General features: G+C 51.1%; 1 protein-coding gene across 2 annotated transcripts; it reads right to left on the reverse strand.

Annotated features, from left to right (window-relative positions):
• Positions 1-315: 315 nt before the first annotated feature.
• On the reverse strand, positions 316-26,051 carry TPGS2 (tubulin polyglutamylase complex subunit 2). 2 transcript variants are annotated; one of them, XM_048502584.1, is made up of 7 exons: positions 25,888-26,051; positions 21,159-21,238; positions 12,052-12,139; positions 10,609-10,740; positions 9,487-9,606; positions 7,060-7,220; positions 316-687 (listed from the first exon to the last, which is right to left on the reverse strand). In XM_048502584.1, exons 1-7 carry the CDS (start codon positions 25,964-25,966, stop codon positions 463-465), a joined length of 885 nt encoding a protein of 294 aa, XP_048358541.1. In that variant the 5' UTR covers positions 25,967-26,051; the 3' UTR covers positions 316-462. The 2 variants fall into 2 exon arrangements, with proteins under 2 accessions (XP_048358541.1, XP_048358540.1); XM_048502583.1 differs by having other exon boundaries at positions 9,487-9,648.
• Between the last annotated feature and the right edge of the window lie 994 nt (positions 26,052-27,045).

Consider the following 27,045-nt stretch of genomic DNA (forward strand, 5'->3'; position numbering starts at 1 on the left):
TTTTGCCTTAGTTACGCCCCTCCTCTCAGCGGTAGCGCGCAGAGCTTGAAGCAGTCTAGCAGGAGTGCGTGCGTGGCAGCCTGCGCCTGCATGCATTCGTTTCTCGCCCAAGGACTAGCGCAGCGGCTGTGTCCTTGCCACAGCCCCGCCCCCAGAATGCCCGGCCACGCCCCCGTCATGCCCCGCCCAGCCCCATTGGCGCTACACCACAGTTTGAATCCCACCACCATGCGAACCTGTTACTAAAATTTTTGGATCCCACCACTGACCGCCGGGCATGTTTAACTGAAAGAAAATCCCACTAGAGTGTTGAGGTTTCTGAAATAAATACTTTAACATAAATATCCGGAGCTCGTGCCAAGTAGTGCAGATAACGTGTCTGGTGCTGACGGCCGCGTGCATGCGGGCTGAGCGGACGGGAGTATCTCAAGAGGCTGCCGTGGGGCCCAGAAGGGCGAGTCCTCATCTTCTTGAAGAGCTTCCGGGCTGTGACGGGTTCTTGGAGGCCGCCCCAGCTTGGCCTTTCTGGGAGATGGGCGGCTGGGAGGGCAGTTTCTTCTTGAGGACCGGGGTCTTGTTCTTGCTCCTGAACACCTTGTTGGGGTCCAGCTTGTTCACAAAAGCCTCCTCCTCCGAGGAGAGCTGCGCCGTGTTGACGGTGATGGGTTTGTACATGTTGAACCATTGCTGGGAGACAGGAAAGGAAAGGAGAAGGACGAAATTGACCTGAATGTCACTTATTATTTATTATTTATTTATTACTTCAATTTCTATACCGCCCAATCCCCGAAGGGCTCCGGGCAGTGAACAACATAGTTCACAACATCAACAGAAGCAAATCCTATAAATACAATACATAGGCCCCACCAGTAAAACATCTTAAAATTTCATATAAACAGCGGCTAACAGTTAACAAATAAACAAGAGGCGTCCAGACCCCAATTAAAACCTACCCCCCAAAAGGGGGGGGACGGTAGGCCCCTCAATATGAGGGGCTCTGATGTAAGAGTGCCAGGGCAAAGAGCAAGGGGGGGCACCACATCAGCGGCTGGATACTCCAAAGGCCCGGTGGAACAACACGGTCTTACAGGCCCTGCGGAACTCACCAAGGTCCCGCAGGGGCCGGACAGTAGGAGGAAGGGTGTTCCACCAGGCCGGGGCCAGGGCTGTAAAAGTCCTGGCCCGTGTGGAGGCCAGCCGCATCATTGAGGGGCCGGGGACCACCAGCAGATTGGCCTCTGCTGAATGCAGAGGCCGAGTAGGGATGTATGGGGTAATGCGGTCCCTAACTTAAAGGGTAATGCTGGCGTTGCAGAGACGGCGAGGCCGTTCTCCGGCAATAGCCAGGCCTGCCTACGAGAACTGCTTCCCAGTTCCCGTGCTCTCTGCTTGCTTGCCGTACCAGCGCATTTTCAGCTCTGCAGCCGAGGAAGAACGTGACCTCAAAGCGATAGCCCTGCTGAGTGGATACTCTTTTCCAGCCACTAGAAGACTCCTAATGTCATGGCCTCCGCTGATTGTCTTAACCCAGAGACTCCCTTCTGTAACTAACTTCTCCTGACCACCTCACAGTACGCTCCATTGTTTCTCAACGACACCCAGACGCCTCCCAGAGACTGTCCAGCCATCCCCTAAAACCGTGGTGGTGAACCTATGGCACGCGTGCCACACTTGGCATGCGGAGGCCTCTCACTGGGCTCGCAAGTGCCCGGGTCTCCCCCTCCCCCGAGCAGGTCGCCGCCGCCATTCCTCCTCTGCCCGAGGGAGGAGGCAGCCACCTCCTCCCTCGGGCAGGGGGGAGAATGGCGGCGGCAACCTGCTCGGGGCCACCTGCACTCGCGGCGCAGGAGCCGGCAGCGTGGAGCAGGGAACCCCCTCTGCCCGAGGGAGAAGGTGCTTGCCTTCTCCCTCGGGCAGAGGGGGAGGCGGCGGCGGCATGAACATCTGGGGCACCAGGGCTGGACACCCCTGCTTTAGAAGAATGAGGGGGTTACTCTGGTGGGTTTTCCGGGCTGTGTGGCCGTGGTCTGGTGGACCTTACTCCTAGCGTTTCACCTGCATCTGGGTCTGGCATCTTCACAGAGGGAAGTCAGAGAGGGTATCACAGTGTGTAACAGACTTCCCTCTGTGATACACCTCTGAAGATGCCAGACCCAGATGCAGGTGAAACGCTAGGAGTAAGGTCCACCAGAACACGGACACACAGCCCAGAAAACCCACTAGAACCTGTAAAACCTCAGTATTCAAGTTAAATTGCCGTATTGGCACTTTGCGATAAATAAGTGGGTTTTGAGTTGCAGTTTGGGCACTCGGTCTCAAAAAGGTTCGCCACTACTGCCCTAAAAGGTTGTCCTGACACTCCCAGAGTGGATCTTTACTAAAAAGATCCTACCCCTGCCCCGTGAAGCCTTTGTCCAATGCCACTGATGTATTTCCATCTTTGTTTCTGTACCCACATGAGCAACACCCCCCACCCCGCCCCCCGGAACCAGACATTAGCCGTTCGGCTCTGAATCCTGAATCTTCTCCACTTCGCTATCAGGTTGTATCACCCATATATCTCACACCCTCTTTCGATTCCAAAATCTATTTTCCCAACCTATCTATATCTTAGGCCCGTGGTGGCGAACCTTTGGCACTCCAGATGTTATGGAAGAAGAAGAAGAAGAAGAAGAAGAAGAAGAAGAAGAAGAAGAAAGAAGAAGAAGAAGAAGAAGAAGAAGAAGAAGAAGAAGAAGAAGAAGAAGAAGAAGAAGAAGAGTTTGGATTTATATTCCCCCTTTCTCTCCTATAGGAGACTCAAAGGGGCTTACAATCTCCTTGACCTTCCCCCCTCACAACAAACACCCTGTGAGGTGGGTGGGGCTGAGAGAGCTCCGAGAAGCTGTGACTCGCCCAAGGTCACCCAGCTGGCGTGTGTGGGAGTGCACAGGCTAATCTGAATTCCCCAGATAAGCCTCCACAGCTCAAGCGGCAGAGCTGGGAATCAAACCCGGTTCCTCCAGACCAGAGTGCACCTGCTCTTAGCCACTACGCCACTGCTGCTCCAATTGGCCAATTGGCCATGCTGGCAGGGGCTGATGGGAATTGTAGTCCATAACATCTGGAGTGCCAAAGGTTCGCCACCACTGTCTTAGGCACTCTGTGTGCACATGTTTGCTGAACTGAATCAGATGCTTGTGAATCAATTCTCCCTACAATAAAAAATAGCCAAATTTGTATCATAAGAACATAAGAACAAGCTAACTGGATCAGACCAGAGTCCATCTAGTCCAGCTCTCTGCTACTCGCAGTGGCCCACCAGGTGCCTTTGAGAGCTCACCTGCAGGATGTGAACGCAATGGCCTTCTGCAACTGTTGCTCCCGAGCATCTGGACTGTTAAGCATTTGCAATCTCAGATCAAAGAGGATCAAGATTGGTAGCCATAGATCGACTTCTCCTCCATAAATCTGTCCAAGCCCCTTTTAAAGCTATCCAGGTGAGTGGTCATCACCACCTCCTGTGGCAGCATATTCCAAACACCAATCACACGTTGCGAGAAGAAGTGTTTCCTTTGATTAGTCCTAATTCTTCCCCCCCAGCATTTTCAATGGATGCCCCCTGGCATCATATTCCAGTCTGTGGGATTTTTGTTTCCTGAGAGCCGCTCTCCGTGTACATTGGGATGAAAGATTCCTTACCTGAGCCTTTTGCAAAAAAGCAGTCTGCTCTAAGCTAATTTCCCCACATTGTTGAGAGACGGTGTCTCCACTTTGGGTAACACTGCGGTCGGACAGAAAGTGGTATTGCAACCACCCCTTCAGGTAAGGATGGCTGACTCGTGGGAAAAAGCAAGGCCCTGTCTGGACCCAAGAAACCTGACTTCTCCGTCTGAGCATATCACCAGAGGACGCACAAACCAAGAGGGAAGTGAGAAGGACGCCGGTGGACGGAACAACGGCTTTTCCCTGCCGGTCCCGCTCTTCTCCTGCTTCCGTGTTCTCTTTCAGAGTTGCTCGGGCAACCTCCTCGAATCCTCTCCCCCACACCTGCCAACACCCCCCCCCCCCAGCAAGAGGAAAGAGGAGGAAAGCAAATCCCAGACAAGAAGAAGAAGAGTTTGGATTCATATCCCCCCTTTTTCTCCTGCAGGAGACTCAAAGGGGCTTACATCTCCTTGCCCTTTCCCCCTCACAACAAATACCCTGTGAGGCGGGTGGGGCTGAGAGAGCTCCAAGAAGCTGTGACTAGCCCAAGGTCACCCAGCTGGCATGTGTGGGAGTGCACAGGCTAATCTGAATTCCCCAGAGAAGCCTCCACAGCTCAGGCGGCAGAGCGGGGAATCAAACCCGGTTCCTCCAGATTAGATACATGAGCTCTTAACCTCCTACGCCACAGGATGGAGGGAAATCAGCATGCCCTGGGAAAAGTCTTTGAGGAGGGGTTTGTGGGATTTCCAGGCTGCGTGGCTGTGGTCTGGTAGTTTCTGTTCCTAATGTTCTGCTCGCATCTATGGTTGGCATCTTCGGAGGCATGTAAGAGGTGCTTCTCTCTGTGGGCACGCCCCGGAAAAACCACAACGCCCAGCTAATTCTGGATGTGAAAGCCTTCGGTAATACATCCCCCAGATCAGAGGTGGGATCCAACCAGTTCTCACCACTTCTCTAGAAGTGGTTACTAATTTTTTCTGAGTGCCGAGAAGGGGTTATTAAAGCAACCTCCCTGCCCAGTAGGGACCGGAGGTGTGTGTTTGCGGCGGCGTCACTGTTTGAATCCCACCACCATCGGAACCTGTTATTAAAATTTTTGGATCCCACCACTGGATGAATCCCATATTCACAATCCATGATTCAACCTGTGGGGGGGGAGGGAGGTTTGGAGAGAGCACCTCAGTAGAGAGAGAACGAGGTGCACACAAAGTATGCAGTGTGCAGGTGGATTCTAATCCGGAGAACCACTCCTCCACCTGAGTGGCAGAGGCTTATCTGGTGAACCAGATGTGTTTGCGCACTCCTACATTCCTGCTGGGTGACCTTTGGCTAGTCACAGTTCTCTCTGAACTCTCTCACCCCACCGACCTCACAAGGAGTCTGTTGTGGGGAGAGGAAGGGAAAGGAGCTTGTAAGCCACCTTGAGTCTCCTTATAGGAGAGAAAGGTAGGGTATAAATCCAAACTCCTCCTACTCCTCCTTCCTCTTCCTCCTCTTCTTCTTCCTCTTCCTCTTCTTCTGCTTCTTCCTCCTCTTCCTCTCAGCAGAAGGCCATTGCTTTCACCTCCTGAAGGGGAGCTCCCAAAGGCACCTGGTGGGCCACTGCGAGTAGCAGAGAGCTGGACTAGATGGACTCTGGTCTGATCTAGCTGGCTTGTTCTTATGTTCTTATGTTATTAGCAGACCAGGTGCTCAGGAGCAGCAGCAGCAGAAGGCCATTGCTTTCACCTCCTGCAGGTGAGCTCCCAAAGGCACCTGGTGGGCCACTGCGAGTAGCAGAGAGCTGGACTAGATGGACTCTGGTCTGATCCAGCTGGCTTGTTCTTATGTTCTTAGCAGACCAGGTGCTCAGGAGCAGCAGCAGCAGCAGAAGGCCATTGCTTTCACCTCCTGCAGGTGAACTCCCAAAGGCACCTGGTGGGTCACTGCGAGTAGCAGAGAGGAGCTGGACTAGATGGACTCTGGTCTGATCCAGCTGGCTTGTTCTTATGTTCTTAGCAGACCAGGTACTCAGGAGCAGCAGCAGCAGCAGAAGGCCATTGCTTTCACCTCCTGCACGTGAGCTCCCAAAGGCACCTGGTGGGCCACTGCCAGTAACAGAGAGCTGGACTAGATGGACTCTGGTCTGATCCAGCTGGCTTGTTCTTATGTTCTTACGTTCTTATGGACTGGAGGTGCGTGTGTGCGGCGGCGCCACTGTTTGAATCCCACCACCAGCGGAACCTGTTATTAACATTTTTGGATCCCACCACTGCCCCAGATGACCCGCTTTCATGCAGCGGGGAGAGAGCGGCCCAGGAGAACAGGAGGAAGATAGAAATGTGGGGACCCCCCGCAGGCTCAGGGCTGGGCTCTCAAAGGGCAAAGGGCCTGCCAAGATGAGCCACCTGTCTGTTGATGCACTAATGTGAACTTTGGATAAAAGAGACGTGGGCGGAGGCCGCGTGGGACGATCGCAAGGTTGGCAGCCGGCTTATCTGCCCGGGGAGTCTAGGGAGGGGTGGGGCAAGGCGTGGGGCCCGATGGCTCACCCAGGAATGCAGCTTCACTACCCCATCGGTCAGGGACCTGCTTGGGTCAATTAGTTCAATTCCAGGCATTGCCAGTTGGTGGAGCTTTTCCCACAATTCATAGAGCAGTGATGGGGAACCTTTTTGAGACCGAGTGCCCAAATTGCAACCCAAAACCCGCTTATTTATCGCAAAGTGCCAACATGGCAATTTAATCCGAATACTGAGGTTTTCATTTAGAAAAAACAGTTGGCTCCGAAGCGTGCGTTACTCAGGAGTAAGCTTGGTGGTAGTCGGTGGCTTTGCTTTGAAGCAACCATGCAACTCTTCCAATGGGTGAATCACGACCCTAGGAGGGTTACTCAGAAGCAAGCCCCATTGCCAGCAACCGAGCTTACTCTCAGGTAAAGGATCGGGCTTTAGTTCTTTGCATGAAAATCAGTGGGGTTTAACAGTGCTTAACAGGGTTACCTACACTGCTTCCCCAAAACTAGGTCTTAGGTTTAATGCTAATAATTGAGCCCAGCAGCCCAGGCCAGCCTAGATGTGTGTGGGGGGCGGGCACTCTGTTTGCGCGTGCCCACAGAGAGGGCTCTGAGTGCCACCTCTGGCACCCGTGCCATAGGTTCGCCACCACTGTACTATACTCTGTCTCAGAGAAAGATGTCAGCAGATGTGTGAATTAATACGATGCATTATCGTGGACCTTCCTTGTGTTGAAATGCTCCACGGGGTCCTAGTGACTGCCTCCCTCCTCCCAAATCCCCCAAATCTTGCAAGATAGATGGTTTAACCTGGACTCTGTGGGGCTTTCTGGATTATGCACTGGGGCAGGCAAGAGGGTCCGCGGCTCACTCACCTTTGCCTGAGGGCTGATCCCGTAGCTGGTGAAGGCGTACTGCCACTGGGGGAGCCCGAGGTGAGTGATCAGGAGCCGGTAGTAGGCGGTGAAGGTTTTGGTCAGGAAGTGCCAGTAGAGGGCTCGGTCCAGGAACCAGATCTCGGAATCCGGGGCCACGACTGGCGTCAAGACAGAGAGAGGAAAAGTCAAACCCACTAGGACTGCTGACCGCCGAGTAGAAACTGGAGATCTACTGGAATTTACAGCTCATCTCCAGACAACAGAGATCACTTTCCCTGCAGAAAAAACAGCTGGTTTGGAGGGTGGACTCTATGGCTTTATGCTCAAGGGAGGGCCAGAGGTGGGATCCAGCAGGTTCTCACAGGTTCCCGAGAGTAGGCTACTCATTATTGGTGTGTGCCGAGCGGGGGTGACTAATGGGTGATTTTGCCACGTGGTTTTTGCCTTCGTGACGCCCCTCCTCTCAGCAGCAGCGCGCAGAACTGGGAGCAGTCTAGCAGGAGGGGCACCGGCGTGCGTGGCGGCCTGCGCCTGCGTGCATTCGTTTCCCGCCCAAGGACCGGCGCAGCGGCTGCGTCCTTGCCACAGCCCCGCCCAGGAATGTCCCGCCCCCGGAATGCCTGGCCCCGCCCCCGTCGTGCCCCGCCCAGCCCCATTGGCGCTACGCCACAGTTTGAATCCCACCCCATGGGAACCTGTCACTAACATTTTTGGACACCACCACTGGGGAGGACCCCCTCCCCAACTAAACACCTCCCCAGGTTCCACCCCCTGGCACAACCCTGCCAGGCTGCCTGGGACCGTCTCCACCCTCCTCTGCCAGCTAAAGGAGCAGCCAGGCCAGGAGCCTGCTGCAGATCCTTTGGTACCCCTCGGCCCAGCCCTGCAAGGCTGTCCGGGACCACTGCTGCCCTCCTCTGTTGGCGGAGGTAAGTGGGGCACGGGGGGCAAGAGGGGCGTGGGAGGGGGGCGCTTGAGCAGATGTTGCCCTGGGCTCCATTTCCCCCTGGCATGCCTCTGGTACGGAAGCTTAGTCTTCCACTAGAACAAAGGTTCCCAAAGTGGGCACCCTTCCTGGTGCTTGCCAAGTGTTTGAGAAAGAGGGTGGGACTAGAAGAAGAAGAAGAAGAAGAGTTTGGATTTATATTCCCCCTTTCTCTCCTGCAGGAGATTCAAAGGGGCTTACAATCTCCTTGCTCTTCCCCCCTCACAACAAACACCCTGTGAGGTGGGTGGGGCTGAGAGAGCTCCGAGAAGCTGTGACTAGCCCAAGGTCACCTAGCTGGCATGTGTGGGAGTGCACAGGCTAATCTGAATTCTCCAGATAAGCCTCCACAGCTCAGGCGGCAGAGCTGGGAATCAAACCCGGTTCTTCTAGATTAGATACACGAGCTCTTAACCTCCTATGCCACTGCTGCTCTAGGTGGGGCCAGCAAGGATTCTGATTGGCTGTGCATATTTTCAACCCCCGCCCCCTTTGGCAGCCACTGCCATCAAAGCATTTAGATCTTTACTCAAGTGACTAAAGATAAGCTACAGCAGCCGTTTGGTAGTTGGCTCCGCCTGCTGCAGTTGCCATGTTGTGACAGCCATTTTGTGGCTGCACCTACCTTTCTAGGTCAGGATTTCAAAGGCGCCCACCAGTTCAAGGAGGTTGGAAACCCCTGAACTACAACTAAGCATGGACGGTTTGGAAAAAGCTCACGAGTGGCAATTCCTCTTCTGCTATATTACGGTCGGTACTTTGGGGTCAATTCAGAATGACCTGAAACATGGGCTTGTGGGCAGAGGTGGGATCCAGCAGGTTCTCACCAGTTCCCGAGAGTGGGTTCCTAATTATTTGTGTGTGCCGAGAGGGGGTTACTAATTGGGTCCGCTTTTCCGTCTCCACGCCCTCGCCTCCCCGAGAGGCATCCTGCCTTTGAACGTGAAGGTTCCATATAGCAATTGCGACTAATAATGTAACTCCCCGAACTGGGTTAATCCCTTCCAGGTCCTGCAATTCATGGATTCTCAGCCTTTCGTACCTTTTATCCCACCAGTCTCTATCAAAGAACCTGTGTGTTTCACCATTGCTGTGTTCAGATTTGTGAGTTGGGGCATTTTCTATAATGGGATGATGATTTAGAAATGACCTGGTGCAAAAATATTTTTGGGGGGTCGTGGTGGGGTGGCTGCCCATGGGGGGGGCATCCAACTCACGTTTTGCCCAGGGCTCAGGTTTGCCTAGGCACGCCTCTGCTCCCTTTGCTGAGGGCGGGGGGGGGGGGGGGCGGGCGAGGGAACCTGTTACTAAGATTTTTGGATCCCACCACTGCTTGTGGGAATGCAGGCTACACACACTGGCCCACCCAGATGTGCCTGGAAGGTCCACATACAGGGCAAGAGTTAGATTGAAACTAGCAGCTGGGCTCTGAACCGTACCAGGTTTGGTGTTCTTGTACACAAGGCAGACTTTCCCATTCCCGCCGCAGGGGTCTAATTCAAAGATCAGACTCCGGGAGTCTAAATGTGGCTTCTCCGGGTGATCCCTGTTTCCTTTTTCTGGGGGGTTGGAGAGGGAGATGAAAACATTAGTCCTGAATCCTGAAAAGACAATACAGAAAATTCAAAACACAGTTCTCCCTCCCACGTTGTGGGGTTTAGGGGCGTGGTGCCTCCGTGACCTGGAAATCCACATAAAATTTTTTTGGCCCACCCTATTTACCAGAGAATAGGTCTGTGTCACCTGCTGGCCGTGTGTGTGTGTGTTTGTGTGTGTTTGTGTGTGTGTGTGTGTGTCATCTGCAGCTCCAGCAAAACTCCCCCGAAAAACCAAATTAATTTCTTATGTTGACTTGCAATATATCGAAACAGCAGTGGGGAAAGTAGGGTTGTGGACGGGATAACTGTACACGGATAACTGATAGTTCAGAACAGGGGTGTCCAATTCTGGCGCTTCAGAAGTTCATGGACTACAATTCCCATCGGCCCCTGCTGGCAATTCTCTAGCGCTTCAGTTGTTTATGGACTACAATTCCCATCGGCCCCTGCTGGCAATTCTCTTGCGCTTCAGTTGTTTATGGACTACAATTCCCATTGGCCCCTGCTGGCAATTCTCTTGCGCTTCAGTTGTTTATGGACTACAATTCCCATCGGCCCCTGCTGGCAATTCTCTTGCGCTTCAATTGTTTATGGACTACAATTCCCATCGGCCCCTGCTGGCAATTCTCTAGCGCTTCAGTTGTTTATGGACTACAATTCCCATCGGCCCCTGCTGGCAATTCTCTAGCGCTTCAGTTATTTATGGACTACAATTCCCATCAGCCCCTTCTGGCAATTCTCTTGCGCTTCAGTTGTTTATGGACTACAATTCCCATCAGCCCCTGCAAGGGCTGATGGAAATTGCAGTCCATGAACAACTGATGCCCCAGAGTTGGACACCCCTGGTTTAGATGAAGGGAGTTCAGTTCAGAGAGAGCTAGGTTTAGAGAGCTAGGAAACAGCAACGTTAGGCCAATATTTTAATGGCAGAGAGAATCAAGGCTTATGGACAGGAGACGCTACCTTCTTCCTCGTCGGTGTCCTCCAAGTCGGCAAGAGTTGGTGCGTTGGGCAGGGTGTAAGCTGGCGCAGTGCCCAGGCGGTTCAGCTTGGAGATGCTGTTGATCGTCATGGAGCCCAGGGGCATGGGGTTGTCTGAAGGACAAATTGCTCACTCAGTGTTGGGCCCCCGGACTGTTCAATAGCAAGGCTCTGTATTCAGTGGGTTTTTTTATTATGAAACAGCATCAGGAATAAGCATTTAGACTGCTGTGGTCAGAACCAAGCATAGCTGTGTAAGGAGAGCCATAATGCTCGCCAGGTTTAATGTTATGCCTTCTGCCTTGTTACATGGCAGATTTAATAAGCAAGAAAAGGCTAAACGACTGTGTCCATGTAACGATGGCTCAGTTGAATCTCTGGCCCACTAATTACTACACTGTCTCAGATTCAAGGAAGTCAGATCCAAGTTATGTGAATCTTACTCCTTTACATTTACCCGATCTCCCCGATTTAATTAGATTACACTACTTGTTGGACAATCCTGATCCTTCTCTCTGTATGATAGTGGCAGACTTTCTCCTGGAAATTACTAAACGCCAGTAGATTTCCTCCGACCTAACATTTATTCCCTGTATTGTATATGCTTTTTAATCCATTTTTTATTATTGTTGTACTGTTGTCTATGCCAATAATAATAATGATAATGATAATAAAAATTACATTTAGTATAGCGCCCTATCCCCGAAGGGCTCAGGTTTGCTGCTGCTGCTGCTAAGCATAGCTGTCATTGCAGCCCCCATTATACCGAACGTCAACCCCCCTATCACATCACCCCACCCCTGACTATCAATTCCCAAGTGGGGATGGCACCCTCCAGTCCCTTGTTCCAGAGAAAAAGAACCCACCTCCTACCCCCAGGGTCAAAACAACCTACATTCCACAAACAGCAGGTGTCGAATGAGCTGATAAGGCCTGAGAAGCAAAGCGGAAAAACAGAAGCACACCAGCAAGGGGGAATGAAGAGAGACAAGTTCCCACATCCCTGACGTGTCGCTGGCATCTGTGGCTGGCATCTTTAGAGGAACTCAAGAGAAAATGCTACTGGATCATGGCCACACAGCCCGGAAACCCCACAACGCTCCAGTGATTCCGGGCTTGAAAGCCTGCGACCTCACGGCATTTTTTTAGAATAAGAAAATCCCACGGTTAAAACAGCGGCGGCATCCCTGCGTCCATTCTCGGGACGGCATCACGTTCAGGGGAGCCCTCAGAAGCCAGCGTGGCTGAACAGAATTTCTGGGGGTTGGGGGTTTATTTATCTATCCCTCTCTACTGTAGGGATCAATTTCCGAACCCAAGATCGAGGGAGGAGAAGCGATGGGCATCGGTGAGCACAGAAAGTGACCACGTCTTGCGGAACAAATGCAAACATGCACAGAAAGCAAAGGCCCAGGGCAGGCTGACCGTCCATCTTGACGTTCCAAGTCATGTGGAAGCCATCCATCGTCAGGTAGAAATTCTTCAGGTCCTCCGGCAGCACGCACCCATTCTTCTGCAGGAAAGCCAGAGCGGAGAAAAGGGATGAAATGCCTGCAGATCCCAATGGAGAGCCATCTATCCATCTATCCATCTATCCATCTATCCATCCATCTATCCACCTACCTACCTACCTACCTACCTACCTACCTACCTACCTACCTACCTACCTACCTACCTACCTACCTACCTACCTACCTACCTACCTACCTACCTATTAGCCGCCTCACTCCCGAAGGGCTCGAGGCGGCTCACAATATGGCTGTTCTCTAAGACAGCAAATCAATACAAAAATGTAACTTAAATCCATTAAAAACCTAAGCAGCAGTTACGAGAAATAAATACAGATTAAAACAACAGAAGTTGTTCAAAACAGGCGCCCGATCTGAAGGCCAGAGGGGTAGGGGGTAGGCAGGGCCCAAGATGGAATCAGGGTCCAACCAGGATGGAAAACAGGCAGCCTCAGTGTGGGGCGGTAGAACCGCAGCCAGCCCCCCCAAAGGCCCGGTGGAACAGCTCGGTCTTACAGGCCCTGCGGAACTCACAAAGGTCCTGCAGGGCCCTGACAGCTGGAGGTAGAGCATTCCACCAGGCAGGGGCCAGAGCCGTAATTTGCACTGAACATGGTGGGGTGAGATTTCGCACCTGAATTCAGACTGGACGATCATCTGGTCCAAGATACAACTATTCTGATTTTCGGTCAATAAACTGGATTCCGTTGACAACTGAGTCTACTTTATTGGGAAATCTAGAGGACAATCCCATCCCTCCAGCCGTTTGGAAGAATCTCCTATTTGCCTACCAAGGCGATACTGGCAGAGAATAAATCTGTGTGAGTAAACAGCAGGTCCTCTCCATCAGCAGGCACCCTAAGTTTGGCCGTGGGTCAGTTCGCAGCTGCAGCGTCGCCTCTGGAAAACTCCCCAACGGTCCTCAGTGGCCGATGAGCTATTTTGGAGGCATTCCAGAGATTCCACAACCAAGACCCCTGGAGGTGGGCTTGTGAGGTCGCGACCCCGAGCAGCAGAGGACCAGAGTCAACACCACGCACGGCCCCCCTCTTGGAAGCCTTTCCAGGCATGCGAAACCAACTGAGAACGTTCCACAGCTCAAACAGGGAGCCAGGACCCCTCCCTTTGGAAAGTTTTCAGCAGTCAGATGGGCATATCTGACTTTGGCCAGGTCGTGGTGCCGTGGAGGAGGCCAGTTCAGCTTTCTGGCCATACCTGGGTGGGTGGGCGGGGCTTATCTTTGGCTAGTGTGGCCACTTTTCATTCTTTGCTAGTGAAGAAGAAGAAGAAGAAGAAGAAGAAGAAGAAGAGGAGGAGGAGGAGGAGGAGGAGGAGGAGGAGGAGCAGTTTGGATTTATATCCCCCTTTTCTCTCCTGCAGGAGACTCAAAGGGGCTTACAATCTCCTTGCCCTTCCCCCCTCACAACAAACACCCTGTGAGATAGGTGGGGCTGAGAGAGCTCTGAGAAGCTGTGACTAGCCCAAGGTCACCCAGCTGGCGTGTGTGGGAGTGTACAGGCTAATCTGAATTCCCCAGATAAGCCTCCACAGCTCAGGCGGCAGAGCAGGGAATCAAACCCGGTTCCTCCAGATTAGATACACGAGCTCTTAACCTCCTATGCCACTGCTGCTCCTGCTGTAGACCGTCAACAGACCAAAGCTGAGCAAGTCCCAGTTCTTAATCTGATTCTCAGATCTCTGGAGTCCACTGGCACTCCCGTTCTTGGCCTGTCATATTTGGGGCATGAAAAAGGCCTGGCTGCAGGTGCCACGGGTGCAAAACCTCCAGCGTTTCACAGACGAAAATCAGAAAAGGCTTGTACCACCTGGATTCCTGAGACCCAGCATAGTATGTGGTTAAGAGCAGGTGCACTCTAATCTGGAGAACAGGGATTGATTCACACAGCTCTGCTGTGGAGGCTTATCTGGTGAACCAGATTAGCTTGTGCACTCCAACACGTGCCAGCTGGGTGACCTTGGGCTAGTCAGAGTTCTTCGGGGCTCTCTCAGCCCCACCCACCTCACCGGGTGTTTGTTGGGAGGGGGGGGAAGGCAAAGGAGATTGTCAGCCCCTTTGAGTTTCCTACAGGAGAGAAGGGGGGGCTCTTCTTAAGCATAAGCATAAGGATTTTATTGTCATTGTGCACGCACAACGAAATTTACAGCAGCATTCCTCGATGCACACCATTTCAGACTCATGCCACATCCTCACTTTCCCCTTCCTCCACCCATCCCTACACAGCCCCAAACACATCAACACGAAGCCGCGGAGTTCAGCATCGCCACAGCTCTAGAGTAGAAGCTGTCTCTAAGCCTCTTTGTCCTGGTTTTGATAGACCTGTATCGTCTGCCGGATGGTCACAGTTCAAAAAGAGAGTGTGCCGGATGAGACGGGTCTCTCAGAATATTTTGGGCTTTCTTTAGGCTTCGGGAATTCCCTTCAAATTCTCGTCTTCTCTTCAAAGCATGCACCCGCCACTCGGAGCATTTCCATCCTGGCATTCTTGCTGGCCTGCATCAAGTCTGACCCTTTGGCCTCCTGTTCTGAGAACTCTGCACTGAGCAGGCCGACCTTGAGAATCCTTGCCCCTCCTCCTTCGGTCAAGCCTGTCTGATGTCACCGCCTTGTTGGATTCTCTGACCTTCTGGATGATCAACCCCCTAAGCTTCTGCCCTCTGTCAAAAGACCAGCAGAGCCCACACTTGGGAGCAGCGTCGAGAGAAACAGGTTGCCCGCCAAGTCAAACGAAGCAGCTCCCGAAAAAAGCTAAAGGGACCAGCAGGTCAGGATTTCCATGATTCTTCCATTTCATCAAGCCGATGGGCTTTTTCTAGGGCTCGCTTCGATGCCTTCCCATCAGCTAATCTGAGGGAACGATTCCAAAATATTCCAAGGCACAGGAGAACCTGTGTGTGCGGCTCAGGGGAAGTAGACTCAGTGTCACATATCTTACTGAACTGCAAGTTACACGAAGGTGAAAGGGAGCTGTGGATCCAACCATTGTTAACTCGTCATGTATATCCATTCATAGGTAATTCAGACACGAATTCTGTAAGAATGCTATTAGAAGATCGTGTTTCTGCCATTTCACGGAAGGTAGCTAAATTTTGTATGCTGGTACATTTTCCCAACAAAATGAATTCCTTATTAAGACAAAAGAGCTGTAAAATTGTCGCGGCGAGGGACTGTAATAATGCCACAGAAGTTAATGTTATTTATCAATAGATTTTATAAATGGATTTTACAATTTATATTATATTTTTTGTATAGAGTGGGAGTGCTATGTGTCTCCACGTGGTCCTTCTGATTTTTTGAACTCGTTGGCTGGCCAAAAGAGCCGTAATCTATCTATCTATCTATCTATCCATCTATCTATCTTCATCTATTCGCTCTATCTATCCTATCTAATCTACCTACACCACTACCACCTACCTACCTACCTACCTACCCACCTCCCTACCTACCTACCTACCTACTCCACCCACCCACTCCACCTACCCACCCACCCACCTACCTACCTACCTACCTACTCATTTCCAGCCTATCTAGGGGATTAGGAGTCCTTTGGACTCTCAGATGTTCGAGGAACTCCATATTCTATCAGCCCCTACTAGCATGGCCAATTGGCCATGCTGACAGAGGGCTGATGGGAATTGTAGTTCCTGAACATCTGGAGAGCCGCAGGTTCCCTACCCCTGATCTAGATTGTGGTGGCAACAAGCCAACTCATCTATCGCTGTCTGTCAGATCCAGTCTCGTCACTACTAGTCAGTCTGGCCATGTCCAACTGGCCCTCAAGTCATTCATCCCAATCTATATCGCAGCCCCAGAAGTACCCAGAAAGGGAAGGCGGGGGGCAGCCCCAGATTCCTTAACAAAAAGCGTCTTCAGGTCCTTTGGAAATTTTAAATCTCTTGCTTGCATAGTGTCAGGTGGCCTGTTTTTATAGGGATTTTGCTCTTGCTGCTTTCTGTATGCTGAGGGGGGAGGAGTGGGTTAAATGCATTTCTAACTTCCTTTCAACTGTCTTCTGTATGATGTTATACAGTACCAGGTGCTGGCCAAGGTCAGTGCTTGGCTGTCTTTGCCGTTATCTCTTTCACAGTTCCTTTTGGGCACGCATTCCCAGGATGGGGTTTGAAGTCTGCTTTAACTACTGCTCTATGCTGGCAAATCCCCTAGTTCTGGTACACATGACCAGAGAAGGTCCTCATTATTCAATAAACTACTGTACTTTTACAAGAAGAAGAGTTTGGATTTATATCCCCCCTTTCTCTCCTGCAGGAGACTCAAGGGCTATAAACTCCTTGTCTTCCCTCGGGCTGCCAACAAATACCCTGTGAGGTAGGTGGGGCTGAGAGAGTCTCGAGAAGCTGTGATCAGCCCAAGGTCCCCCAGCTGGCGCAGGTGGGAGTGGCTAGCTAATCTGAATTCCCAGACAGCCTCCACAGCCTTGTATGCAGAGAGCGGGGAATCAAACCCGGTTCCTCCAGATTAGATACATGAGCTCTTAACCTCCTACGCCACTGCTGCTTTACATGAGTTTGTTTCAGTTTTGGGGATTCTGACACATAGGAAGGTAAATGGCAAACTACCCTGTAAACAGTTTGCCTAGGAAATGCCATGATGTGAAATCAACCCAAGTGCTTGCACAAGGGACTGTCTTCACCTTATTTTTTAAAAAACATTATTCCCAAGCAATTTTTTTCTGTGCACCTTTCAGATATAAGCAGCCAAGAAAGCTAAAATGTGATTCTCTCATTGTATCAATAGAGTATAGTGTCTAGATTGAGGGATGTAAATTGTACCTTCCTATTCTGGCATTAGTTAGACCACTTGGAATATTGTGTACAGTCTCTAAAACGCAATTCGCAAGGACATTGGACAAGCTGGAACGGTCCAGAGGAGGGCAAACCAAAATGGTCAAAGGTCTGGAATCCATACCCCATGAGGAGAGAGACTTAGGAGCTGGGGATGATTAGTTTGGAGAAGAGAAGCTAAGAGGTGACATGATGTCGCTCTCGAGCATTTGGAAGGGATGTCATGTTGGTGAGGGAGCAAGCTTGTTTTCGCTGCTTCAGAGACTAGGACCAGGGAGTCATGGGTTCAAGGTGAAGGGAGAGGTTCCACCTAAACACAGGAAAAACTTCCTGACCATCAGGGCTGTTCGACAGTGGAACGCACAGCCTTGGAGAGTTGTGGAGTCTCCTTCTTTGGAGGTTTTTAAACAGGGGCTGGATGGCCATCTGTCAGGAGTGCTCTTCCAACTCTATGATTCTATGACATTACAATAGCTGCCTCAACTGTATGGCTGGTGGGCCAGCTCTATCTTGTAGGACCTGCAAAAGGTTTTTAAAGAGAGGCTGGATGGCCATCTGCCAGGAGTACTTTGATTATGTGTTCCTGCATGGCAGGGGGTTGGACTTGATGGCCCTTGTGGGCTCTTCCAACTCTATGGTTCTATAGGAGGGTAATGGCAAACTATCCCGTAAACAGCCTGCATCATCATCATCATCATCATCATCATCATCGTTTGGATTTATATCCCCCCTTTCTCTCCTGCAGGAGACTCAAAGGGGCTGACAATCTCCTTTCTCACAACAAACACCAGAGGTGGGTGGGCTGAGAGCCCGAGAAGCTGTGACTAGCCCGTCACCCAGCTGGATGCAGGAGTGTACAGGCTAATCTGACCTCAGATAAGTCTGCACAGCTCAGGCAGCAGGTAGAGCAGTGTGTGGGAATCAAACCCGGTTCCTCCAGATTAGATACACGAGCTCTTAACTTCCTACGCCACTGCTGCCATAATGTGAAATCACCCCATGTGCTTGCATGTTTACCTTATTTTTTTAAAAAATTCTTCCCAAGCAATTTTTTTTTCTGTGCACCTTGAAACTGTGTTGGAGATGGGATCCAGCCATGAGGCCCCCTTGCCCTTAAGTTGTGAACAACCAGAGGTTGAAGCCAAACAGTAGATAGCAGCGTCTTGACCTGTAAGCCGGGGTTTGGCCCCTGTGGCCCTGTTCCTTGTTGCAGAGATGGGAATGGCACATAACTGGGCAACCGAAATTATTGGTCTCCTGTTTGAGGAAAAGCTGAAGCGTGAGGGCCTGTGGCGTGTGGAAAAATCGGGAGCCCGCAATCCGACCCATTTGGACAGCTGAGCGTGTCGCCTTCCTCTGACCCAGTAACGTTCGCAGCAGGGAGTGGTTGGACTCAAACAGGGTGAAGAAATGACCAGCAATCTTGCGCCGCCTTAAAAACTGATGGACGGTTGTACAAAATGGCAGTCAGGCTCTTTACTGGGGTGTCTTATATCATTTTCACTGGCTGCCGCTCGAGTACCGGATCATGTTCAAAGTTCTGGTTAAGATCTCTAAGGCTGTGAAGCGGTCTTGTATCCGCATACTTACATACATACATAAGCCTTTATTGGCATAGTCAGAAAGTTACATAAATCAGGAACAATTGCGTGAATACATGATAGATAAAAGGCCCCATGGGGAGCACAACAAATACGTTCTACTGGGAACTCTCAACTATCCCTCGAATGAAATTTCATACCTTCACAAAGACCGAGTCTGAGTTGTTTAACAATAGAGATAGCCTAGTCGACTAGGCAGCCCAGGGATGCCAGAAGAAAAGTAGGTTGGTATATTTAGATCTGATGTTATCAAATCTGGTGCAGCGGAAGAGTCGGTGAGTCAGGGTTTCAACCACATTAAGTTTGCAACTGCATAACCTTGCGTATCCGCATACCTGAGGGTTAACCGCCTCTTCTCGTATTACCCCTCAAGTCTTGCTCCGCTTCTGCGGAATCCCGCTGTTCCAAGCCCGAGGATCTCTTTTGGGGCAGGGTCGGGCAGAGAAACGCCTCGAGGGTTGCTAGGCCGGCCGGGAGGTGTCAGCCGCCACTTTTCTCCCACCTCCCTTCCTCCTCCTCCTCCCCTCTTCTGGCCAAGAAGCATCCTGAGAGTCCGTCCCTCCTAGCGTGTCACATGTGGTTCCGGGGCTGGCTCTGAAAAGGGCCGCCTGGCCCCTCTGGCAAAATTGCGGGGCTCGGCCCTTGGAGGAGGAGAGGTTTTCCCAGGCAGGCATTGGGGAGGAGCGCCGAGATGTATCGGGTGACACAGCAGCTGGCGTTCACCAACACCTGACACCTGTTCTCCCTGTTTGAAAATATTTGATTTTTTAAAAAATATAATGCATAGCACCAAAAAAAGAGAAAGATCCCTCTGATCTTTGGAGGAAAATTTGCTGGTGGTCCCTGGCCTGATAGTTGTCCGGCTGGCCACCACGAGGGCCAGGAATTTTATGGTCTTGGCCTAAGGTGACCAGATTTTCACCTTTTTAAGTTGGACGGCGCTACAAGGGCCATGCATCGACGCGAGCCGCAGGAGCGCACTGCCTTCTAGCGCCTCCCTGTTTCCTCTGTGACAGGGCTGAAGTCTGAGTGCCCTAGAAGGCAGTGCGCATCACTGCCTTCTGGGGCTTTTTTCCCCGCGACAGGGCGGAAAACAGGGTTTGCTACCGGTAGCCTCACAAGGCCGATTCTCAGCCATGCCTCGCTTCCCACCCCGTCACAGGTATGAAACAGAGCTCTTGCAAGTGCAGCCTTCAAAAAATCGGGACATTTAAAAAACCCCGCGGGATGCGGGACAAAGCAGTCAAAAACGGGACTGTCCCGCCAAAAGCGGGACGTCTGGTCACACTATCTTGGCCCCTACCTGGTGGAACAAGCTCCCCAGTGAGATCAGGGCCCTGCAAGATTTGGATAGTTTCCGCATGTAAAACGGAGCTGCTCCACTTGCCTTTTACACCAGGCCAGCCGGCCTGCACTGAAATCAAATTGTTGTGGCCTCCCAGGGATGTTCTAGGAATGGAAAGGTGCCATCTATTGTCCATGGTTTCAAGCTGTTTTATGCTGTAAAGCTTTTAGGATTACTCTGTTGTTATTGCTGTTCGCCGCCCTGAGCCATGCGGGGAAGGGCGGGTTATAAATTGAAATATAAATAAATTAAAATATTACATTTGTTATATAGTCTTTAAGAGGATGCAAGGCTCACTGAGTCTGGAAAGCTCCCTCAAAAGCTCTTACCGACTAACAAATCCAAGATCTGTGAAATCTGACATTTGCAAGTTTTTAAGGGGCTGCGAACCCTCGGTCATTTTGACAGCAGCGGGAGGACAAAAATCAGAATTCCGTCATGCTACGCTTTTGAACTGTAAGATATTCTGCACTGAAAACGTGGAGTGACTGATCTTTGAGATGGCTATTTAAATGCAAAAGGATTAAAAGGCTTAGCTGCCTTCCCAATTATGAGCTATGATAGCTCAATGGCTCCCTCCTCTGTCCAGAGGGGGCATCTCTCTGAACACCATGGTGCAGAGACAGGAAACAGGAGGAAAGTCATAACTTTCAGGCCTAGCTTGTAAGCTTCTTGGAGAAACACGGTTAGCTCTTCTTCAGAACAGAACACGCAACTGAAGGATGGCCGGATCTCATGTTCTTGTGCCATCAGGAGAAAGCCTCAACTTATGTGTTTGGTTGTTGGACCTCCAGGGGAACTGGGTGGCCACTGTGTGAGATGGAATGCTGGACTAGATGGTCTACAGGTGTGATCCAGCAGGGCTCTTCTGATGTTCTTAAGATCCAGCAATATAGTTCTCCCGCACTCATTTCACTTGCTTATAATTCTCATGCTTTGCTTTAATACTGTGTCGAATTGCTGGCTAGTTCTTCAGTTCTACAATCCAAATCCTACTGCATTGTTTATAGGATGCCCCATCCCGTTGACTGTATTGACTAGCTTGATATAGGCATTGTGGCAGTTTCCGTGGTTGGGAGGGTCCTGACAAAGCAGATTAAACGCAGGGACTAACAAGCTTCAACCCGACTTACCTCCTCCATTCTGACCAGCTTGTGTTACCCAAACCAGGCCACGAATACTGCCAACCAGCCACAATTGCTGAGATGCGAGTTCTCTCCTCTATCTCCAATTGCCCATAAATATATACCCACTTACTTGCTCCCATGAAACAATGGTGTGCCGCTCCGCTGGCTCCTTTTCCTCAACAACCACTTCAGTCACTCCAGGGGAAGCTTCTAGAAAAAGGAAAAAGCATCATCTTGATATTGGGCTGGGTGCGTGGCTTTTTACACACATGGGTCTCCCTTCGCATTGGAGCTTATCGCTCCTCTAGATTTGCTCTCTTGGGTAGCGACATTTTGGCTCTCTTGGCAGTCACCCGCCCCCAGATCAGAGAATCCCCAGCAGTGGCGTAGGAGGTTAAGAGCTCGTATCTAATCTGAGGAACCGGGTTTGATTCCCCGCTTCTGTCATTTGAGCTGTGAGGCTTATCTAAACTTAGATTAGCCTGTGCACACTCCCCACACACGCCAGCTGGGTGACCTTGGCAGCTTCCAGCTGGAGCCTCTCAGCCCCCCCACCTACCTCAAGGTTGTTTGTGAGGCGGGAGGGGCAAGGAGATTGTCAGCCCTTTGAGTTCCTGCAGGAGAGAAAGGGGATATCAACTAAACTCCTCCCTCCTCCCTCCCTCCCTCCTCCTCCCTCTTCTCTCATTGTTTCTGTTCCGTTTAAGTAGACTTTTATCTCCTTGGTAGGTGGTGCGAAGGACCAGCCTGTCTTTTAGCTTTGTTGGTTTTCTACCTCTGTCATTCGGCTAGGATCCATAGCAGTTCCTCCCACTCTTCAGGCCACCATTTCAGAACAATCAGAAATTGGCAGGAAAATCAGAATCCTAAGAATCACTGAGTTGGAAGACATCACAAAGGCCACCCCGTCTAACCCCCCTGCCATGCAGGAACACACAGTCGAAACACTCCTGACAGACGGCCATCCAGCCTCTGTTTAAAAAGAAGACTTTCAAGGCAGTGCATTGCATTGTCAATCAGCCCTAACTGTCAGGCAGTTCTTCCTAATGTTTAGATGGTATCTCTTTTCCTTCACCTTGAATCTATTACTCCATGTCATAAGAACATAAGAACTAGCCTGCTGGATCAGACCAGAGTCCATCTAGTCCAGCACTCTGCTACCGTCAGTGGCCCATCAGGTGCCCTTGGGAGCTCACGTGCAGGATGGGAAAGCAAGGGCCTTCTGCTGCTGCTGCTGCTCCCGAGCACCTGGTCTGCTAAGAACATAAGAACATAAGAACAAGCCAACTGGATCAGACCAGAGTCCATCTAGTCTAGCCCTCTGCTACTCGCAGTGGCCCATCAGGTGCCCTTGGGAGCTCACTGCAGGATGGGAAAGCAATGGCCTCTGCTGCTGCTGCTGCCCCGGAAAGCACCTGGTCTCGCTCAGGCATTTGCAATCTGAGATCAAAGGAGGATCAAGACTGCAGCCATAGATCGACTCTCCATCAATCTCGTCCAGTCTCCTTTAAAGCTATCCAGGTGAGTACATCAACGCCTCCTGTGGCATATTCCAAACACTAACCGCCATCGCTATGAAGAAGTGTTTCCTTTGATTAGTCCTAATTTTCCCCAGTATTTTCAATGGATGCCCTGGTTCTAGTAAGTATTGTGAGAAAGAGAGAGAAATTTCTCTCTGTCAACATTTTCTGCCCCATGGATAATTTTATAGACTTCAATCCTATCCCCCCTCAGATGTCTCCTCTCCAAACTATAGAGTCCCAAACGCTGCAGCCTCCCTATAAGGAAGGTGCTCCAGTCCCTCAATCATCCCTAAGTTGCCCTTTCTCTGCACTTTTCTATCTCTTCTATATCCTTTTGAGATGTGGCTAATTAGAACTGAACATTAGGACTCCAAGCAGCGGTCACACTATCGAGCTTATATAACGGCATGTCCTTGTCTCTGGAGAAGCAGAAACCACGCTTTGCTCCCTTACCAACATGACATCCCTTCAAATATCTAAACATGGCTATCAAAAGCACCCCCAGAACCTTTCTCTTCTCTCTGACTAAAGATTTTTTTTTCTAGGTGTTAGGTTCAGCTGTAGTTTTCTAAGAAAGCCTGACGCTTCGCTTGCATCTGTGGCTGGCATTCTAGAGGATCTGATGTTGGGAAAGCAAGTGGGAGTATATATCTGTTGGAGTGCCTAGGGTGGGTGGGAAACCTTGACTGTGAGTACCAAAGGCGCAACCAGGTCACAGTTGAGGGGCATCTGAATAGAAGTATGAGTAACAATGAAGACTATAGCCTGGGAGTAACCCTGTAGATAAAGTGTAAGGTCACTGGTGGGAGCATCTGAATAGAAGTATCTTTGGCCTTGTTTCTTTGTTCATGGTCATCCCAGGTTTGTGTGGAGCTGGTTTGACATACAGTCTCTGGACCCTAGTATTTTTTCAATAGCCCCCAACCATTGACCTGGCTGTCACTTTGTTACTCTCACAGTCAAGGTTTCCCACCCACCCTGACACTCCAACAGAGGTACCCACTTGCTTCTCCCAACATCAGATCCTCTGAAGATGCCAGCCACAGATGGTAGCCAACCGCCAGGAGAGAATGCTGCTAGAACACTGCCAGACAGCCCGAAACCACATTGTACCCAAGTGATTCCAGCCGGAAAGCCTCTGACAATAAGACATTTTTTCTCTCCATCTAAATGAACAGGCTAGGACCCATTTTTTTTTTGGTTAGAAAATGCATGCAAAACACAGCAAAGAGAGGTCTATGGGAAGCTTTTATGGGGCATCTGACAGGTGCCAGGTTAGGCCAGCCTGTCAATGCCTGATTTGCTGCTGTAGGGAGCTGAGAGCTCTGAGATTCGATATTAGGGGTGGAGAGACAGGTCCAGGGTGGTGAAGAACACAGCCAGGGTCTGTTGAGAGCAGGAGATTTGAATTGTTTTACTTTTGTTCATAGTCATCTCTGAGGTTGGAAGACTGTCTTGACTCCCAGTATTTGGAACAGAACTTTGCTGCCAGTGTTGAAAAATACTAGAGTCAAGACAGTACTAACCAGCTCCACACAACAGGATGACTATAGACAAGTTGGAAACAAAGTCAGGATACTTCTATTCAGATGTCTCACCAGTGACCTTGCTATTCCATTGTCACTCCCATGCTATAGACTTCATTGTTATCATACTTCTATTCAGATGCCCCTAACCATTGGACCTGGTTGCCTTCTTTGTTACCGAGATAATGTTTCTTCACCCACCCTGGACTCCTAACAGATATATATATATCTAATTTTGCTTTCCCAACATCAGATCCTCTGAAGATGCCAGCCACAGATGCAGGCGAAACGTCAGGAGAGAATGCTGCTAGAACACGGCCAGACAGCCCGGAAACCACACAGCACCCAAGTGATTCCGGCCGTGAAAGCCTTCGACAATACATTTTTCTCTTCTCCAGACTAAATGAACAGGCTAGACCAACCATGGTGGGGTGGGGGGTGGGGAAGCATCAAACAATCTCCCCAAATGGAGGTTGCACAGAAAGAACAGAGAAGCGGCAGGCGGGCAAAATAGTGGCTTGGCTGGGAAAACTTTAAAATGTCTTTTTTGGTATCTAAAGAAGAATGTATTGCTGAAGGCGTTAGAATACTTTATTGAAAGAAGACTTTAGGTGTCTTTCCTTGTAACTCTAAGTGCGGTTTTTTTTGCAACTATTCAAGGAAAAATTTAAGTGACTTTCTTTGTACCTTCGGGACCGTATTATCCCATATGTCCCTACTCGGTCTCTGCGTTCAGCAGAGGCCAATTTGCTGGTGGTCCCCGGCCCCTCAGTGATGCGGCTGGCCTCCACGCGGGCCAGGACCTTTACAGCTCTGGCCCCAGCCTGGTGGAACACCCTCCCTCCAACTGTCCGGGCCCTGCGGGATCTTGGTGAGTTCCGCAGGGCCTGTAAGACCGTGTTGTTCCACTGGGCCTTTGGAGTGTCCAGTCACTGATGTGGTGCTCCCTCTCTGCTCTTTGCTCTTGCGCTGTTACACCAGGGTACCCCTCATGTGGAGGGGCCTGCCGTTCCTCCTTCTTGAGGTAGGTTTTAAATGGGGTTTTTTGGATGCTTCTTGCTTATTTATTTATTTAATTATTAACCACTGTTTTATATGAAGTTTTAGAATATTTTATTGATTATTAATTGGATGGAGCCTATGTGATTGTTTATTGTGTTGTATGATTTGCTCCTTGTTCAACACTGTTTGAATTTTATGTTGTACACCGCCCGGAGCCCTTCGGGGATCGGGCGGTATAGAAATTTAAGAAATAAATAAAATAAATAAACTATTTAAGGAAAACAATATTAGAGCGGAACAGAGATCTCCCTCCCAAAAAATCTCAGCTCTTTTTCTGAGTCTCTCCATATTCAGAAAAGAGATCTTCTGATGCCTGCAGGTGAGCTGTCCATTCAGGGAATGTCTGCAACTATGGAAGCGGTGAATTTAGATTCCAATATGACACATGTTTCTGTTCTCAAACACCACGATTTCCCAAACCTTATCCAAAAACACCCCTTCAGTGAATGTCGGAAAGCCACCGAGAAATGATTACCTGGCACTTATCCTTGCGGAATCGCATCTGGTTCACACCCGCCCAATGCAGATCTGTTCTCATTCTGGAAGATTTCCCGGTCATGCCGGGAGGCTGGCAACCCTGCAAAGCTGGTGCTAGCGGGGCGTGCCGCAGGCTTTGCAGGGCTCTCAGATCTTGCAGGCAAGGAAGGCTTCAGGGGTCTTTCGCTACAGGCAGCTTGGAATCCCGAGCCTGGCGGCTGCCATGCCAACCAAAGGACGCCAAGCCCGCGCTCCGCCCCCTGCGGCTTACCTAGGATGTGGGTGACCCCCAAGGTGAGCTTGTCCAGGTAGGGGTTGATGCCGCCGCCGCGCACTGTCTTCTCCTCCATCCTCCTTCAGCATCCGCACCTGCTAGCCGATCAAAGCACAGAAAAGGGACAGGGGGAGCATTTTTGTCCCCGCTCGCGACCCGTAGCGTGCCGCCGCAAGGGAGCATGGGAATCGTAGTCCTCCTCCCTAAGCCCCCTTCGCCTTGCGGCGCACTTTCTCACGGCAGTTGTAGTTTTTTCTTACACCCGCTTCGCTGGGAGCGAGGGTTAAAAAGACTTCAACTCCCAGAAAGCACCGCGGAGGGGCTCACTCTCCCGCCCCGCTCTGGCGCGCCCGATGGAGGCGGCGATAGGCCGGTTCGTGGGCCGGAGCCGTGAAGGCAGCCAATGGGAAGCGAGGAGAACGGGCGGTGGGCATGGTCGGGCGGAGGGACGCTGGGAGTGGCGGTCGTTTCAAGATGGCGGATGTGGCCGCGGGGCCGAGGCCGGAAGGAGCGGCATGTTGGAGCAGGGACCGTATCCTTCCCGCAGGGGCTGTCCGGGGCCGCGGCGGCGGGCGGAATACAGCCGTAATAGCGCCACTAATAGGAAACTGGGCCTAGGAAAGGATAGCAGGGCTGGCAGTCCACTTTGTTAGCCGGCGCCGGCCTACCTTGCAGGGCTGTTGTGAGGGATTGCGAATGCTGGGGGGTTGGAGAGGCCGAGAGTGCCCCTTGCGGGTCCTCGCCGTGATCAGCGCGTCTCTCTTGGCTAAATCCTCGATTTCCCCTACAGGGCAGTCTGTGGGGTTCTCCCTTCGCAACAGCCCTGCGAGGTAGTCCGGTGAGGCAACTGTCAGGCGGATCTGTCTGACTACTTCCTGAGACGTCAGGCAGTTGTGTCAGGCTGGCTTACTCCTGAGGAGGTGGGCTCTGGTGGTCAAGGTCTTCCTTTCCTGACACGTCTGCTAGTTCTTTTGACTGGCGCGGCTGGACACAGCCGGCCCTCCAAAGCGCCAGGCCTTTCTTTTGTTTGGAACGCTTTGCATTTTGACCTTCCTCGGTAGGGAGTGCCCGATTCTTCCCTCCTCTGTCTTCATAGCAACCCTGCGAGGTAGGTTAGGCCACGAGAATGTTGCTGCGTTCGTGTTGTGGGTCTGT

This window comes from Sphaerodactylus townsendi, linkage group LG07, assembly GCF_021028975.2.
Source record: "Sphaerodactylus townsendi isolate TG3544 linkage group LG07, MPM_Stown_v2.3, whole genome shotgun sequence".
Classification (NCBI taxonomy): domain Eukaryota; kingdom Metazoa; phylum Chordata; class Lepidosauria; order Squamata; family Sphaerodactylidae; genus Sphaerodactylus; species Sphaerodactylus townsendi.